The sequence below is a fragment of the Fukomys damarensis genome, unplaced genomic scaffold (assembly GCF_012274545.1).
Source record: "Fukomys damarensis isolate Sample0158 unplaced genomic scaffold, DMR_v1.0_HiC HiC_scaffold_1, whole genome shotgun sequence".
Classification (NCBI taxonomy): Eukaryota; Metazoa; Chordata; class Mammalia; order Rodentia; family Bathyergidae; genus Fukomys; species Fukomys damarensis.
This window is the reverse complement of record NW_022900913.1, coordinates 49,189,263-49,206,548: the sequence shown is the minus strand read 5'-3', so window position 1 is coordinate 49,206,548 and position 17,286 is coordinate 49,189,263. Positions and strand designations below refer to the sequence as shown.

General features: G+C 38.0%; 1 protein-coding gene and 1 non-coding gene across 3 annotated transcripts in view; one reads left to right on the top strand and one right to left on the bottom strand.

Moving 5' to 3' along the window:
* Positions 1 to 5,919: 5,919 nt before the first annotated feature.
* Rgs7bp (regulator of G protein signaling 7 binding protein) overlaps positions 5,920 to 17,286 on the bottom strand; it is a 98,270-nt gene continuing 86,903 nt past the window's right edge. For both annotated transcript variants that reach the window (XM_010637231.3, XM_010637232.2), the window contains exons 5-6: positions 16,631 to 16,701; positions 5,920 to 6,755 (exon numbers count right to left, since the gene is read on the bottom strand). In XM_010637231.3, coding sequence (XP_010635533.1) covers positions 6,664 to 6,755; positions 16,631 to 16,701 — 163 coding nt within the window. In that variant the 3' untranslated portion in view covers positions 5,920 to 6,663. The remainder of the gene's footprint in view (positions 6,756 to 16,630; positions 16,702 to 17,286) is intronic.
* Positions 14,305 to 14,494, top strand: LOC117285549. The gene has a single exon (XR_004516626.1). It is a non-coding gene; the product is annotated as a U2 spliceosomal RNA (small nuclear RNA).

The window sequence follows — 17,286 nt, the reverse complement described above, 5'->3', positions numbered from 1 at the left end:
AATATTAAACACTTTTCCAAAGTGGTTTGTATTTTAGTAGGAACTATTTCACGACTTTGTATGTATAAAAATAGTATTATGTTATCTTTTGGAAGCTTGGTTACTTTCTTTTTTACCTTTATATCAGTAGTCAACTTGGAATGAAGTTTTGTATGTGATATCTGGCAGGTTTACTTGTTTTTTCAAATGTTGAAAATCAATCGACTCTTTGATTTAAAAATACATTTAAAAGTTTTTCTTTTCCCTTGTTTTCTCCAACAGAGTATTATGTGATGTTTCATTTGTTTGATTTTTTTCTAGCAAAATAATTTTCATTTTAAATAATTAGTGATTTGGCTGGGCCTCTTGTGATGTTGATATTCCTTTTATTCTGAGAAAATGGAAGCTTAGAGAAGTAAAAAAGCTCAGTAAACTCTTGTTTTGTACACAGATTCATTTTATTAAGTCCTTAAAGGAGGTAGAAGTTATTTAACTGACTGGCTGATTTATTTTCACAGGTAAAAGTACAGAGAGTGATGAGTCAATTCCTAATAAAGCTATGCTGTCCTTATGTAGCTCCAGTTCTGGGTCCCATATGATTTCTTCAGCTTCCACAGTCTTGTTTTCATTGCAGCCCAGAGGGATGAAAAAGAGAGCAAGAAATACATATGGCTTGTATAAAGGATGTGACTAGGATATCACACACTGTCACTCACATTCTTGGTCAAAATTCAGTTGTACAGCCACACCTACAATGAAGGGAACCTGGGAAATGGAGTCTTTATTTTAGGTGGCCAGTGCTTCCCTGAAATTTGGACTCTCCATTACTAAAGAAAAGAAGGAGAAGAAATATTAGAACAGCTGGCCATAGTCATGTACTTGGTTGCAGTACATCTGAGATTCTAACAGAGGTTTGTGTAACAGCCAGCTGTTGAGCACAGCATAGCCCTTGAGAGATAGCTGCACCTGACAGTTTGCCTTTTGAAAAGCTTCTTGGGATACATTCCTATCAAAGTTCAATTCTTAGATGTCTCTCCACGTATGCGTGTACAACCTTTTATTAGACTGTTATAAGATGAACTAAATTTATCAGACAGACAAACTATTGCCAGTGAAGGCTTTCAAAGTCTGTTTTAAGATTTCACTTAATCGTTTCTTCTCTTTTGATTTTTCTCCATCCTTCTTTCCTTTCTCCTTCCGTTTCTCTCTCTGTTTCTTTCCTATCCTCTTCCCACACTCATCTTTTTAGCTTTTATCTCCACAAGTTGTGCTGCCCTCGCATTTCCTCTCCACATCTGACTTTGCAATTTAACAAGGAATAAGCCAAGCAATAGTAGGGGTCAAACAGGAAGCAGAAGACACGTGGAGAGTCAAACTGTTTCTGACTTTTACATATTTTTAAAACTTTTATTATTAGTTTTTATTACACAAGTAATACATATTCATTGTAGAAAAATTAGAAAACACAGAAAAGAAAAAAGAAAAAATAATCATCCATCATCTCACTACCCATAGACAACTGCTATTAACATTGTAGTGCATGTCCTCCTAGCTTTCTTATGCATATATATATATATATATATACACATATGTAGGTATATTTATATATAATTTTCTTTTTTACAAATATTGTATCATACTATATATATATGTACTATTTTATAACATGTTTTTTCATTTAATGTATACTGTGAACATCATTGTTTATTCCCTGAAAAATTATACAGATATTACATGCTCATTGTGTAAAAACTAGAAATTACAGATATGCGAAAAGAAAAAGTATTTGCTCCAAATCTCACCTCCCAGAGATAAATGCTGCTATACTTTTGGCAATGATCTTTTCAGACCCCTTAATGCACACACCCATATATATATTTATAAGAAGGGATCACACATTAACATTGTTCTGTAATTTCCTTTTTTTCATTTCACAATACTTTGTACAGTTCATTAAATGTACACGACACTTATTCTAATTGGTCCTCAGTATTCCATTGAAAAGACATACCATATTTAGCTAACAATATAATCTAGGCTTATTTATATTTTTCTTCTCAAATAATGCTGCTATAAACATCCCTTCTTGCATATTTTTTTGAATAATGAATGAAGGCATCTTAGCTCCTTCTTTCCCTGGAACTTCTAAAAGGAGAATTTCCTTAAGGTGGAATTACTGGGTATGCAGGAAAACTATAGTGCCAAAATATTTTTCAGAAAGGTTGAATCAACTTTTGCTCCTGTTGAGCGTAAGACAACATTCATTTCCATCCTTTCTTGTTGTCTCTGGGAACTGTCATTTTTCAGGCTCTCTACCTTTTTGAGTTTTAAAAAGGAGTTTGCTATAGTAATCTGTATTTTTATTACTAATACATTTAAGTGCTTTCATGGTTATTACTGGTGAATTATTTTAGGTTGTGGTGCACTATCACTTTATGTCCATAATTTTTTTTTCTACTAGAAAGTTTGATTCTCTTTGAGTCATAAAATACACTTTATGTCATTCATTTTTTACTCATTCAATAAATATTTTTTCAGTATTTGCTTTGTGTTTCATGCTGTATTAGGCTTTGGAGAAACAATAAACAAAAGATATAATGCTTGTTGCCATCTGCACTTCCTGTGTAGTGGGATGAACAAAGAAGAAATAATGAAAAAAGCACAGGGACTGTAGATTGTGGAAACTTTCTCAGAGTAATGATTTTTAAGTTCTTGATATATGTTAGAGATCTAGACTCTTTGTTCCATCTGCCACATATATTATTTTTCTTAATTTGGCTTATTTTTATTCTTTAGGAGTTTTTTTAAATTTTTAATTCGTCCAACCTATTGAAATGCTTTTTCCTCCACACTAAAACTATGTATTGATTCATATTGCCTGCTAGTCCTTTTGTGTGTTTATTTATATACTTTAACATTTAAACCTTTATTTCATATAAAATTTATTTTGTTGAAAATTACAAGATATAGATCTAATATTTCTTCCACAATAACTTAACTTGATAATCTAACCTTTTCTTAAGTTTGAATTATCTTGTAACATACTCAATTATTTTACATTCTTGGGTCAACCGCAGACTGCATATTTAATTCTAATGATTTATGAAGCTAATAGTACAACTGCATTTTCTCATTCTATATACAGTTACCTGAAAGTTGAACAATTTCTGTTGAGTGACATTCTGGAATACAAAGAAACAATAGACACTGCTTAGGCATCAAGGGGCAGAAAGTTAGGGTGGATGATATCCTTCATCCTTTTACTGTTGAGACTTTCAGAGTCTGAACCTCCAGACAGGATCATTATTAATCCAGTCCAGTTCCTTGCTTTCTGAAATAAATTATGAGCTTTTCTACTCCTGTGTATTTAGTTTTTCCTCTCACTCTGAAGCATAGCTTTCAGTAGGTGGCAGTATTGCCAAACACTGAGCATCCCACCCGTTTTCACAGAAGCCCAGAGGAACGTAATGGTCAACAGGATTTTAGAATTTCCCTCAGGAGCTTTAATTAATTAGAGGAGGCATTTAGGTCTGTGCTACTTTGAAAACTTTCTTTGTACCCCTGAACAAACGCATGACTGGAACTTTGTAGTGAGTTTATATCTGGATGCATACAATGCATGACTGGACAAGGGGCTGGGGATGTAACTCAGTGGCACCGTGCCTGCCTGGCAAGTGCAAAGTCCTGAGTTCGATCCCTGGTACCACAAAAACAAAACAAAACAAAAACCCCACCAAAAAACCCCCAAACCACATTGGAATTGTGGGCCTTTTATCTCTTATCTAAAAGTGCCTTGGACCCAGTCCCTTGCTGATTTAAAGTCCCAAACTGTAGTTTTAATTGTGGTGGGATTCAGGTGACTTTAACTTTTGTTATGTGCTAATATTTTTCAGATTTATCACAAAGAACATGTATTGCCTTTGTCATTTGGGAAAATAATAATCAACAAGAGTTACAAAAAATTGGAGGTAAAATGAGTGAGTGTATGTGCCACATTTACATCGTCTTCTGTTTCAAGCATGTGGGTACACATGAGAAAGCAGGTTCACTGTTCTCTTCTTACCTTTAGAGACCAGCTTATGGTTAATTGCTAATCTCTAAGTAAATTACCAGCAAGAAGCTAAGACAGCAGAACTTTATCTCATGGAACTATACCTGAGAAAGTCCTTGGGAGGTGGAAGGAGAGAGGGGCAGCTCAGAAAGGGTGCACTGGCATATCTAACGGGAGACGGTGAATCACCTATTGCAACCATGAGCCAATGTAGATTATCAGAACTTTCAGTACTAAATGTAATTTTCGGACCTGCTACTGAAAGAATATCTATAAATCTTGGAGTATGTCTACAGGAACTATAAAATTGATCAAAGTCTGGAAAACAGGCACTATGAATAAAAGATAAGGTGGCTGAGTATATTATCTTAGATATGGAAAGTCTGGCTAGGTAGTTAGACAAATTCCCATCTCCATGAATAGCTACTACAGCCTTTGCAGACATGGAGGTGAGATCTGAATTTATTAACAGTCTTTAGGTGCACAAAGGACAATTGCGCAGATGTTACTTTCACACTGAGACTAAGGCGAGAGTGAGCTCAAATTAACCAAGCAAAAGTGATTTAGGTCAGGCATTTAGAAGAACGTGCTGAACAACAAGATTGGGCTTAACAATTAATAACTTTGCATGGATTAGTAGGAACAAGACGGAGGCTAAAGGTTCAATATGGTCAAAGGTAGGAGAGGGCAGAGACAGAAGCTGAGAACATGCTGATTTGGGCTACTTCATAATCTTGAAAACAACGGCCCCTAAATGAAATAACATAGAGGGATGAAAATGAATCAGATTCAGGAAAGACTATTAAACTTTAATTAAGGTTGATTTATGAAAATCGAGGTCAACAGACCAGGTGAGTCTGGTCTGATTACTTGTAATAATATGCTATCACAATTGTTTTACAAGGTTTTGATTTAGAAAATTGTGATTTTTCTCATACAGCTTGTTAAGGGTACTTCCTTTTGCAAAGCCAGGCATATCTGGAACCATGCATTAAATACCAATTTGTTGAAACACAAGTGTAGAAGTCCAGAACAAGGCCAAGTAACAGCTGGTGTAATCAAAGTAGGGACCCGAGTAGCCTTTTAAGATGTCTTCTAGTCTCTTAATTCTTTTACTTTTACCTTGGATACTAGGAGGAATTATCAGAAACTGCCATTTTTATAGATCAAAACAGTCAAATATCAGCAATCTCATATAATTCAACCTAATACAGTAATTATTTACTTTCTTCATTTTCATTTACGCCAAAAGCATTAATATATTTAGTTTTTAGGTAAAGATATTAATGTACATAAAAATGCCTCTGCATTGGGGTTGAAGATGCATCTTATATAAACCACATGTAGGCATTAAGCTCAAACTTCTATTGTGCTGGACACTGGTGCTTCCTTTCTATCTTGAAGATTTTTCAAGCTATAGAAACAAGAAAAGAAGTGCAAAGACTTGATTTTTCCAACCATGGGAAATTCTGAGAAATGGGTCAAAGGCAAAATGGGGAAATATAACAAAATTTGAACCGTGTTACAAGTTTAGTGAAGGAAGATCACAACAAAGCTGTGAGCAGAAAAACAAAGCACATGACTTCCTCCTTTCTAAAATGTAATATTGCTTAATGTGTCCTGCTTTCAGTATTCTAAGCATAAGACAAGACACCAAGTACACATTGGAAAAGTTGTATCTGCATAGTCATCTAAAATGAGACAAGCTTAGCTTAACTAAAAATTTTTATTAATAATGTAAAATGTTAATATTTTTATGATCTGAGCTAACTCCAGCATGCCCTAGAAGTTTAACACTATGCTGATGTGCAGACACCATGCTTCAGATTTCAATTAGAACAAAATGTGATAATATTCAATTTTACCTTTGAGGGTAATTGTATATGTTACTACACCATTTCCTACCTTCATTCTCCGAGAAGCTGAAAAAGACACCATTGGCTCAAAGGGAAATTAATTGCCCATAAGCATTGTGTGAAGGTATTAGGATTATTGTGTATTTACAAAGTGTATTTCTCATATATTATTTTTGTGGCATTATAAATTAAGATGGTATTTTTATGTTGAAGGTTTAGATTCTGACAGAATGGAAGACTAAAAGTAAATGAGTGCAGAGAAAGAAATAGCTGAGGTGGTATGTTTGGTTATATTATTTATAATGATATTAATATATTGGATTTTTAAAACAGTTTTGTAATTTTAAGTAGAATTCTATGTTTAAAGACTTCTTTCATATATGATAAGGTGTTAACATGAGATCAGCAAGAGCTATAGATATACTATCATGTGAAATAATTTTTCTCTATAATATGCTTAAAAATCTTTAAGTAATTTAAAAATCATAATTCTTGCATCTGTCATGGCATGGTTTGGAGCAGACATGCACAATGTCAACTTTAGAAATCCCTTAAAAAAACAGCCTGCTTTTGAAATCTGTTCTTTTTTCCTTGATGGCAGCTGCTTTCAAATGTAAAATCATTAAAAGGGGCAGGGAGAGGTGGGTAAAAGCAATAAGGAATCATAGAAAACTTAGTCAAAAATCAATCACTGTATGGTTCAGCTGTCTGGAGGTCCTTGGGTTTTGTGATTCTTTATTCAGGTATTCCAAGTGGTAGGTTTCCAGGAGAAATCACTTAGCTGGAGACGAGACAACACAGCCCAAAGAACCTTCTCTTCCGTCTTCTAACCAAGGGGTAGGGAGTTAAATTCAGAAGGCTGCTGTCATCTGTGATGAGACAGAATACACATAGGAGTAAGTAACAGATAAAACAAGGTACTTTTAAAAAGTGGCTTTAAAAATCCAACATTCACCTCAGGGCTCTCACACTGAGCTACATACCCAGTCTTTATTATTATTGTTATTGTTGTTGTTGTTGTTGTTGTTATTTGTATGTTGTGTGTGAGACAGGGTCTTGCAAAATTTCCCAGGCCTCATTCAATCTTGTGATCTTCTGCCTCAGCCTCCCAGAGGGCTCGGATTACAAATGTAGACTACCATGACCAGCGACTCTTGACCTTTTGGACCCAATAATTCTTTGTTGTGGGAGGCTTTCCTAGACATTGCAGCACGTTTAGCAGTCTCCTCCTACTCACTAGGATGCCAAGACTACTTCTCTACCAGTTAGGACAACCAAAAATATTCCCAGATATGGCCAAATGCCCTAGAGAAAGGGCAAAACAGCTTAAGGTTGAGAATCACTCAAGTTGGGAAAAGTAGGTAGTTTATTAGAAAGATTGCATGCCTTGAGGTAAAGTTGGCTTGTTTTCTACACTAACCTCTGCTACTAACTAATTCTCTAACTTTAAATATGGCTTCAGTTTTCTTGTCTGCAAACTAGGGTTTTATAATTAAAGCTACTCCCCTTTAGTGAGGATTAAATGAAATAATCTATGAAAACTATTTAGGTTGGACAGGTTGATTAGTGCCTAAAATGGAGGAAGTGTTCAGCTAAAAATATAGCTATTGGGCCAGGGATTTAGCTCAGTAGCACCATGCCTGCATTGCAAGCACAAGGTTATGGTTTCACTGATTGATTCTGGTTACTGTTAGGTAGCCTTTCTGGGATAGGATAAGAGACTCTTTTTTTTTCCAAACTAGTGTTAAATGAGAACCCTGGAAAAGAGCTTAGAATGAGTAGTTAGATGAAGAGATGGATAGAGTGAAAGAAGTCTACCTCAGTAGGATTACTTTCTTCTACAGAGGATTTGTTTTTCTTGATTACTGAACCTGGACATTCTAGAAACCATCATGAACAAAAATACGTTCTGATTTCTGGTCTTACATAAGTGGTGTCATCCAATCGCCTGGTATTTTCCTCTCTGTCTCTAAAGGCTTTCATGTGTCAGTCACATTTATTTGTAAATAAATATCCACCAAAGTTGACAGTGGTCCTTGGAAAGATGCATTATGCTATATATCTAGGAGGAACTTCAGATGTAAGCTTGTATCACAAGAGAAAAATGGGTGCCCCAGTTGTGCATATCAAACAACTCAAATACAGTCCCCTCTCCAGTCTCCACAGATTAAAATCTTCTCTCAAAACTCAAATTCGGTTACCATAGAGAAAAACAGGGCTATTCTCATCCTTTCCAGAGTGGAAAATAATTTACAACAATCTGGGCATCAACATTTTGATAGCTAAAATTAGGACATCTTTCTTTTATAGTTAATTTGTCCCGAAGAGTTAAGACACAGAAAAGAATGTCAGATACTATACATGAGCTTTTTTTTCTCAGGAGGATCTCTCAGAGATGAATCATGATATATTTGGAAAAACAACAAAAAAGAAATCATACCTTACATTTTCATCATTTCTATGATTTTTATTTTAATCTTCCAGTGATCAATAAAGTTAATCTATTTGGATATGGCAAATAGCATTCTAGGAAAGATAAAAAATTTTGCCCTCAGCCTCTTTTTGGACACTACATTTACTGAAACTCAAGTTCACTAACAATTCAATGCTTTCTTAGGACAGAGTTATCAGAACTAAGAAGGAATTTATGGGGAAAAATATTTATATTTCTATTTTTTGAGACTTGGAAGATTTAAATTAATTTACCTCCTCTTTCACCAGAAGCAAAACAGATTGGAGGAGGGACTTACCTGGTTTTTATATATAATAAAATACAATTGTGATGTGTATTATTTCCGTCTCATGAGAAAATATCTCTCCCAATGTTGTTCTCACAAAAGAATATATGGTATGCATGCTTTAGTCATATGTTTAGTTACATTTTCTCTCTTTAAAATATATGAAAAAGGGCTGAGGATTTAGCTTAGTGGTTCTGCCACCTGCCTCACAAGCACAAGGTCCTGAGTTCCATCCCCGGTACCAAAAAAAAAAAAAAAAAAAAAAAAAAAATGCAGAAAGGTATTATGCTCAAATATCATGACATTTTTATTAGGACTGTATCTTGCATTTGTTTGTTCATTATGGTGAGTCAAAATGCTTTTCAATAGTACAGCTTTTTATAGTATTGAAATTGTTCTTACTCGGCCTGATGTATATCTATATATGTGTGTGTATATGTATATATGTATTTCATGTACACATATGCAGATATTACATATACACGACAATACATATATACAGAATATATATAAGAATACACATGTATATGTCTCACTGACAAGTGGACAGGAGTGTTAGGATTGGTGCAAAAGTGTTCGGACCTTAAGGAAAGAGCAGGCACCTATTAAGGGTGACTGGTGGTTTGGGGCAGCTTCTTCGTGCATTTGTGACACCTTTGCCCAGCCAGGAGCTTGTCTGATCATCACCTAGGGCCAAGGAGACATGGAAGCTCAAAATTTCTTGGCAGAAATTCAAAGCAGTTTTCCACACCACAGGAAGCTGACACCTGCAGTAAACACAGAAATTTACCAAGCAGCAAGCGTGCCTGGAATGGTACGAAGTTGATTCAAGGAAGGATGTCTCCATATGGATTGAAATCTTGCCTCTGAAGGGCTGTGAGCAAAATTGAATATTTCCCCACTTGTACTAAGTTTTCTGGGGTAAAACCTTGAATCTTTTGGGTAATCTTTGGTTTTTTACTGTGAATGTTTGTTTAGATGTGGCTTATTACTCAAAACTTGTAGAGAATCTTTTATTCAAAATGCACAATCTCAGAAAAAATGTAACCAAGGACAGCTTTAAATGTGAAAATGAAAAGTGGCAAAGGAAAAGAGAGAAGGAAAATGTAGTAGAAAGTGAAAGAAAAGAGAGGGTAGAAAATTCAACCATCAGTTAGTATGGACATCACTCATTTTATGTTTAATTCTTGGATACTACTAAAACCAGGAACATTAGAATCTCCTAAGATACAAAGATACCACTTCTCTATTGCTTAAATTTATTTTGCTGATACAAGATGATATGTTGAGAAAAAAAGACCATGAAAATAAGAAGTTTTCAAATAATAAGCTGTGTTTAAGGCTGTGCATTCAGATATAATTAAGAGAAATGCTTACAATGAAATAGTAGCTACAAGTTTCTATTCCAGGACAAAAATAAAAAAGAAAGAATTTCATTGAACTCAGTAGTTCTCAAACATTAGCTGCCTCAGCATCATCTGAAGCCTTGTTAAAGCACAGATTGTTGGCCCCAACTCCAGAGCGTCTGCATTAGTAGGTCTGGGGTGAAGCCAGCAAATCAGCATTTCTTACAAGTTCCCAGACATGCTGATGCTGCCAATCCTGAGACTGCACACACTGAAGACCTGGTAAGTTCAAGGCTTTTTGTTGGGTACTGAGGGAAATACCAAGTTGGGTCATAATAGAAAAATGGTCCCTGCTGCAAAGATCTTTCCGGCAGTAACTATGAATCCTCATTAAAAAGGCCATTAGTGAGACACAAATATAGTGCTATGAGAATTCTTAAGGGGGAGGTATAAAGGGAGATTTAGAGAAGAAGAAAAATGTTTATAGAAGATCCATGGAGGCCTTGATGATCATTCTGGGATACAAGGAATGAGGAGAACTTGGGTGTTATTGAAGTGGGTAGGCATTCTGATAAAGGGAAAATAAGAACAAAAATATGGAGGTGATCAAAGGCAGCTTAATTTAGGTCCGAGTAAAGAGTCTGGTCTGCCTAGAATGAAGAGCTTTTGAAGGAGGGGATGATTCAAAACAACCACTTAGAATTCCCTAAATATGCTTCACTTTCCCTTGCCTCCCTTCTATTAAGCTTGCCATTTCTCCTTTTAAGAAGAGTCCTCCCTCCTTAGACAAGTTAATCTTCTCTTCAAGATTAGTATAAACACTTCCCCCGCCAAAGTCTTTGCTGATTGCTCCACACATCTGCATTCTTTCATGTTTCCATCCCTAAAACAAACAATTCTACAGCACTTAGCATATTACCTACATCCAGTCCTGTTTTCTCACCCCTCTGGACACTACTCTACGAAAATCTTCTTGCATTTACCTTGCTGCCCCAGCTCTTCATCTCTCACTCACTTCCACCCTTCCTTAACCAGGCTTCTATGCCCCAAATTCCACGTCAGTGGTTTATGCCAACAATGCCAACAAGTACCTTGCTGCTAAATCCTGTGAATACTTTCAGTTCTTAATCCACTTTAATCACCCTGAACTTTTAGCCATTCTTTCCTCTCTGCCTTTGATTTATTTCATAATACGTTTCTGATTTTATTTTCGGGTCCCTTTGTAAAGTACATTTTTCTCCCTCCAACCTTAACTTCTCATATTGCAGAGCTCTTTTGTCTGCACACTCCCCATGGGTGGTCTCAACTATTCCTAGGGCTTTCATTACAATTGTGGTGATCTCAGATCTGTTTCTAAGTCACATCTCTCCTTGGCATCATTAATCACTAAGCATTGCTCTTGGAATTTCCCCATGCCCAAAACTTTAATTTTTCCCTACCTCTACCACTTCTCCTCTCTTCTCCCTAATTTAGCTACTGACATTACCATTTCCTCACTTTCCAAGTCTGAACCCAGCTTTATTTTTGATTCTGCCTTTTTTTCTACGCTCCATGTCTAGCGGGCCGCATCTTCCTCTCCAATCCCCTGGATTTAGATGAGATCTTAGGCATTTCTTATCTGGACACTGCACTTGTCTCCTAGCTGAATTCTTCTAACAGCTCCAAGATAAAATCCAACTATCTTAATTTGGCCTAAGGGGACCTAGAAGATATAGCCCACCTACCTCTCTCATCTCTCTTAAGCCTTCATATAAAACTACTTTCCTAACTACTGGGGACTAGTTCATAGAAATGCCCTGCTCTTTAATCTCCCCATGTACCTGCTTACATCTAGAGTCTTCTGTCTAGGCTGTCTTTTTGCTTCTTTTTTTGGTAACTCCTACTCATTCTAAAAAATGTTAGCTCAAAAACTTTCAAAAAGGAAGATCAAAAAAATCCTCCATTTTCAACCCAGATCTGGGTTAGGTGACAATCCACTATGCTCTTGTAGTCACCTATGTCTAATTGTTTTATGGAATTATTTATGTTCTAAATGCTAATTTTTGTGTCTTTTTTTTTTTTGGTACCGGGAATTGAACTCAGGACCTTCTGCTTGCAAGGCAGGCCGCGGAACCACTGAGCTAAATCCCCGGCCCCTGCGTCTTTCTACTAGCATATGTGTGTGTCATTTCCAGAATTCACTTGCCTACCCCAAAGGCTAGGGGAGGCACGTGTCATCTGGAAGAGCTTCTCAGGCGGTTCTCATCTGATTCTGCTCTGGTGAGAGGGACAGCCTCCAGGGAAAGAGACATCCTTAGCACCTGGCACAGAATTTGTCACATCACAGGTGACCCTCTCCTGTAGGATGATGATAGGGCGATGCACGCTGGGGAAAGAGGTCTGTCTTCCTTCCATTAGATGATGAGTAGATATTTAACATTTGTGAGTAGGGGCTCAGGATAATCACAGTAATGTGCTTGAAAGCGATGTGTGGATTAGATTGGTGGAGAGAGGGGGGTTACATATGTCATACTTAATTCTGGACAAAAGTTTGCATAGCTACTGGTAAAACTGCCCGGAATGACCTTCAGATACCAACTGGAAGCTTAGGAAGTCTTCATATGAGGTGGTGAGGAAAGGAAGAAAGGGTCAATTCCAGCACAGAGGGTGGCCTCACTTCCAGTATTCTGTGGCAAAGTGTCCAAGGGCTCTTCTGCCTGAGTGGCCAGTTTGGTTTTGGAATGGGGTCCAGATTGGAGCAAATAGGGGTGTAAGTATGGAACAGGTGGTGGTAGGCTCAATTTAGACTGGAGGAGTACTGTCCACAGGAGAGCATCTATCCTAGAAGATTCAATTTCTGACTTACCTACTTCCAGACCAATTCTAATGCACAGTATAAACAACCAAATTCTATGAAAGAGTGAATATACCAACACATCCCACAGCAGCCATCAAGTCAGAATTTCAGAAAAGGTGAAACTTTCAGTCCTAATTTATTTCTGCCGATTTGTTTTGTTTTATAACAGAGTGCATTTAGAAGATGTTTGTCCTTCATTTTCTAATCTCCTGTTAGCCTTTGTCAGTAACCTTGTGGGCTGTCCACAGGTGGTTCCATTTGTAATCCATTTGACACAGCAAGATGATCATAATTAATGAAGTTCCCCACAGCACTGCCAATGACCCAGAACCTAGGACAGGAGGAACACAGAAGCAGGGGAAAGAGCAGTGGGTTGGGAGCCAGGAGACCTGGATGTGCCTTGTGCCTGCCGGGGAGCTGCAGTAGGATGAGGGTGACCTGCTCTTTGTGTCCTGTTTGTCTCCTGTCTTACACTGGAAGGATGAGAAAGAAAAGGCCTCATCTAAGACAAAGGCACATGACTAACCGTTAAAATTCCTGCCCTTGGCAACCCCCCTTCTTCTCCACTGAAAATCAATTTATGCTTTCATTAATTTTTAATGTGTAGGAAAGGGGAAAGTTATGGTTGAACCTTTAAACGCTGAAATGAGCACAGAACAGTTTCTGAGTGAGAGCTAAGATGGAGCCTGGGAAGAGGAGTGTCTGAGCTGGCCGGCATGCGCATGGTCAGTGCTCAAGACAGGAAACACCAGGACCAGGAGAGGCACCCCATTCCTCTGTTCCAAACACTCATATAAATGAAATAAAGGGAGAAAGGAGAGAAAAAGCAAGAAAGAAGCAGATGGCTTTCAGCGAGTAAAAAACATGTTTTGATAATAAAGTTCTACTGAAAAGAGTTAGAATAGTTTTCCCATACTTCACTTCACACCATTTCCTGGACCTATTACTCCAGATCTGTATAATAAACAAATCACCCGAATAGGGAAGCCTCTGTGCTCTATCCTTGTCTACATATTTCAGGAGAAGAATCTGCATCCAGATTCATTCATTAAAATGGCCCCATATGCATCTGTCAGAGAATGTCCTTGGAGTTACCCCGGGAGCCCTGTACTCCTGCTTCTGGCCCTCTCTGGACCCGCCAGTCCCCTTCCCCACTGCTTCTTAGGTCACAGAGAACATGCTGGGGTGCATGTGTGCAACACATATGCAACAGAGATGGAGCCGTACATGCTCACAGTTCCATTTCTTCCCTAGATGAAGAAACTTGAATTTCCAACAATATATCAACTTCACATTTTTTATTATTATTAAAATCTTATTGCACAACTTCCTTCAGAATTAAAAAGTCCTTGCATCTCCTAGTTTTTTCATTTCATTCTCCAAATGCATGCAGGGATAGAGACATGATATCATTTATTTGGGGAATATTCCCTTTTCACTTATACTTTCCCTCACAGTATCAATGTCAATTATTATTCTTCTGTTTTAAAATATATTTACCCCTTCTCGGCCTTTTGGCTAAGATCAAGTGTAAAATGTATTTAAAATGCTAATTATTTTTTTGTTTACTAAAGTAATATGAAATATAAAATATTTATATTACACGTTTTATAATTATAAAAATGACCTGGACTAGGGATTTAGCTCAGTGGTGCTGCCGCCTGCCTCACAAGTGCAAGGTCCCGAGTTTGATCCCCTGTACCAAGAAAAAAAATGACCTAAATACGATAAAATTTTGGACTTTTTCCATTAAAGTGTAGTGCAAAACCTACTGGGCGAACTGTTACTAGATGGGCAGGAGACATTTATGAAGATCTGATCTAAAGATAGGTTTTATGGTATCTGTGAAATTCAGGCTGGGGGATCCTGGACAGCGGAATGGGATGTTCGGCACCCTGGGGTACTGTTGTGGAGCCTGGGGGAGACCTACCAAGTGCTTTTAGACCCTGGGGAATCTTCAGATATGATTACCAAGTCTGAAGTCCCAGGAGTCAATCAATGCTGTGAACTGCAGGCTCAAGGTGAGCCTTACTGGGACGGGGCGCTCCATTTCCTCAGGGTGAGTGATGGCAGGGACTATTCTATTCTGTGTTGATTTGGGGTTCCCCTGAGAAAAGCTGGGTGGGCCAGCTGGTAAATAATATTAGCAGTGACAGTAGCAACAAGAATACTTACAACACTGCATCTGTCAAGCATTTGCTCTCTGCAAGGTCAGTAGTAGGCATATGGCATTACTTCATTTAATCCTCACAACAACCCTCTGAAGTAGGTAAAGCCATTGTCCCCCTCTCCAGGATGAAGAAACAGATATCTTCAGAAGTTAAACACTTGCTCCTGAGTGCAAGGTGAGTGTCCAAGCCAGCATTTGACTCAAAGCTAACCTTAGTCCAAGGCCATGAGTACTAAATACCATGCGTATTTCTAGTAACAATCTTCTAAGCTGTGATTGGAGCAATCTCTCATTACAAAGAGGTTGTCTACTTTCTTGAATACTACAAAGCACTACACCTATGACTCAAGCCAGTTGGCCTTGGCAGCCAACACAGATTTCCCTGATGTACCACAACCCCTGCCTCTTTTTCTGACTCCAGCCCCATGCAGTTTAAGCCCCACTGCTCTTGAGCCTCTTCGTCTGGTGTTCTCACTTCCACCTCTCCACCTTCTGCTGAGCCGCTCCCTGAGCCAAGAAGCGCTTTAGCTCTGCTGCCAAATTCTCCTCTTCCCCTCCTCCTATTCTCAGGCAAGCAGAACTCTGTCCTGCTTTGCTCCTTAAAAACAAGGAAATTTCTTTCTTGCTTTGTCAAAAGCCTTTTCCGACCCTGTATGTACCACTTTCTGAAGCGGATGCTTACCCATGGGTGCTCTAGCTACATGTGCTTAAAGAAAGTGTTTTCTGTTTGTTTGTTTGTTTGTTTGTTTGTAACCATTCTTAGTCCAGGGGCTGCAAGGTTAGGTGTAGATTTAACACCATTTATTGTTTGTGCCAGAGTTATTTTACTATGTTATTTTACAGGCTCTCCATACTGGGGATATGACAGTTAACAAAGGCATAGAGAGGCCTTTTCCTCATTCCGCTGCAAATCCCCTTTTTGTGCTAGGATACGTGTTCCTAGGCTTGCTCTGGAGATGGGCTGCCTGAATTCACTCCTAGATTTTTACAGTCTGTGTGATTTTTTGCTAAGTTAAACAACCTTTTTCTGTCTCAGTATCCAGTAAAGTGGGAAACAGTAATAACATTCCCTTCAAAGTTGTTATTAGAATTAAATAAGGGGGCTGAGGATATAGCTCATTGGTAGAGCACTTGTCTAGCACCACAAAATAATGCAAATAAATTAAGTTAGTATAGTAGGAGCACATTGTAAGTTCCCAATATATGTTAATTGTTACTGTTACTTTTTAAGGTAATCACACATGTGGATGGCAGTGCTCTTCCTTTGTAAGTATTCCCAAATCTCCTCTACTAGGCTGTAGAGCTCTTAAAGACAAAGGCCAAGTCTTCAGTCTTTCTGTGTAACCACACCTGATGTAGTTTTTTCCACAGCACGTGATAGGCCCCCAGTCTGGAGACAGGGAAGGGGCAGAGAAATCTGCTTCCAAGTTAAAGTGTTTCTTGGCCCCCTTCAAGCCACCTGAGAGACACAGGTCTTATTGCATATTTTCAAAGGAAGAAAAATGTATGCTAAATAGCTTCTACTGTCAGAAAGTTAAAAAAAAAAAACAGCAAACAAATAAAAAAACTACTTGCTTTAACTTCTCCAGAAACAAGCCCCATGTTTATCATGTTGAAAACATCCTCTGCCTCAAAGAGAGATGATGAGACTCACCTTGATTTTTCAATGGTAAAGGCATAGTTTCCCTGAGTTTGCTTAAAAGGTTTTTCATTTCACGCATGTCTCTGTAAAATTGATAAAAACAAAGAATAATCAGCTGAGAACTCTCAAAATAAAATTGCAAAGTCTGGTCTACGAGACAACTGAAGGGCAGGATGAGGCTCTATGCCTAATTTACTAGCTCTAGTTTCCAGTAGACAAATATTGAATTTATTTTGCTTTTATAAGAAAAAGTCTGAGCTGTGTTGGCCCTTGAAGGAATGACAGACTGGCAAACATTTTCATCGGGGCTTTCTCTTTTGGGAGCCTCGTCCTGGTCCCTGAGCAGCCTACTGAGATGAGAGAAGAGCCTTTGGTAATGAGGACGGTACTTCAGATTTACAAGGAGAGGCCAAGAACACACAACTGGAGCAGAGGGCTCTGGGGAGAGCCAGGGCTGAGGGTTGGTGCCACCAAGGCTGTGGTCAGAGACTCTGGTGCCTGTGCAGGTCCCCCTCTTCTGCCCGCTGAGATTTAAGTTTCTCCTTACAACTGGAATTCAGCATAACACATATGTTAAATATTTGTGAGCACCAGGGCTAGTAAATAGAATGATGTGAAAGTGATAAATTCTAAGCCTCCAGGGAAGGAGCTTCCCATGGTGAGAGAGA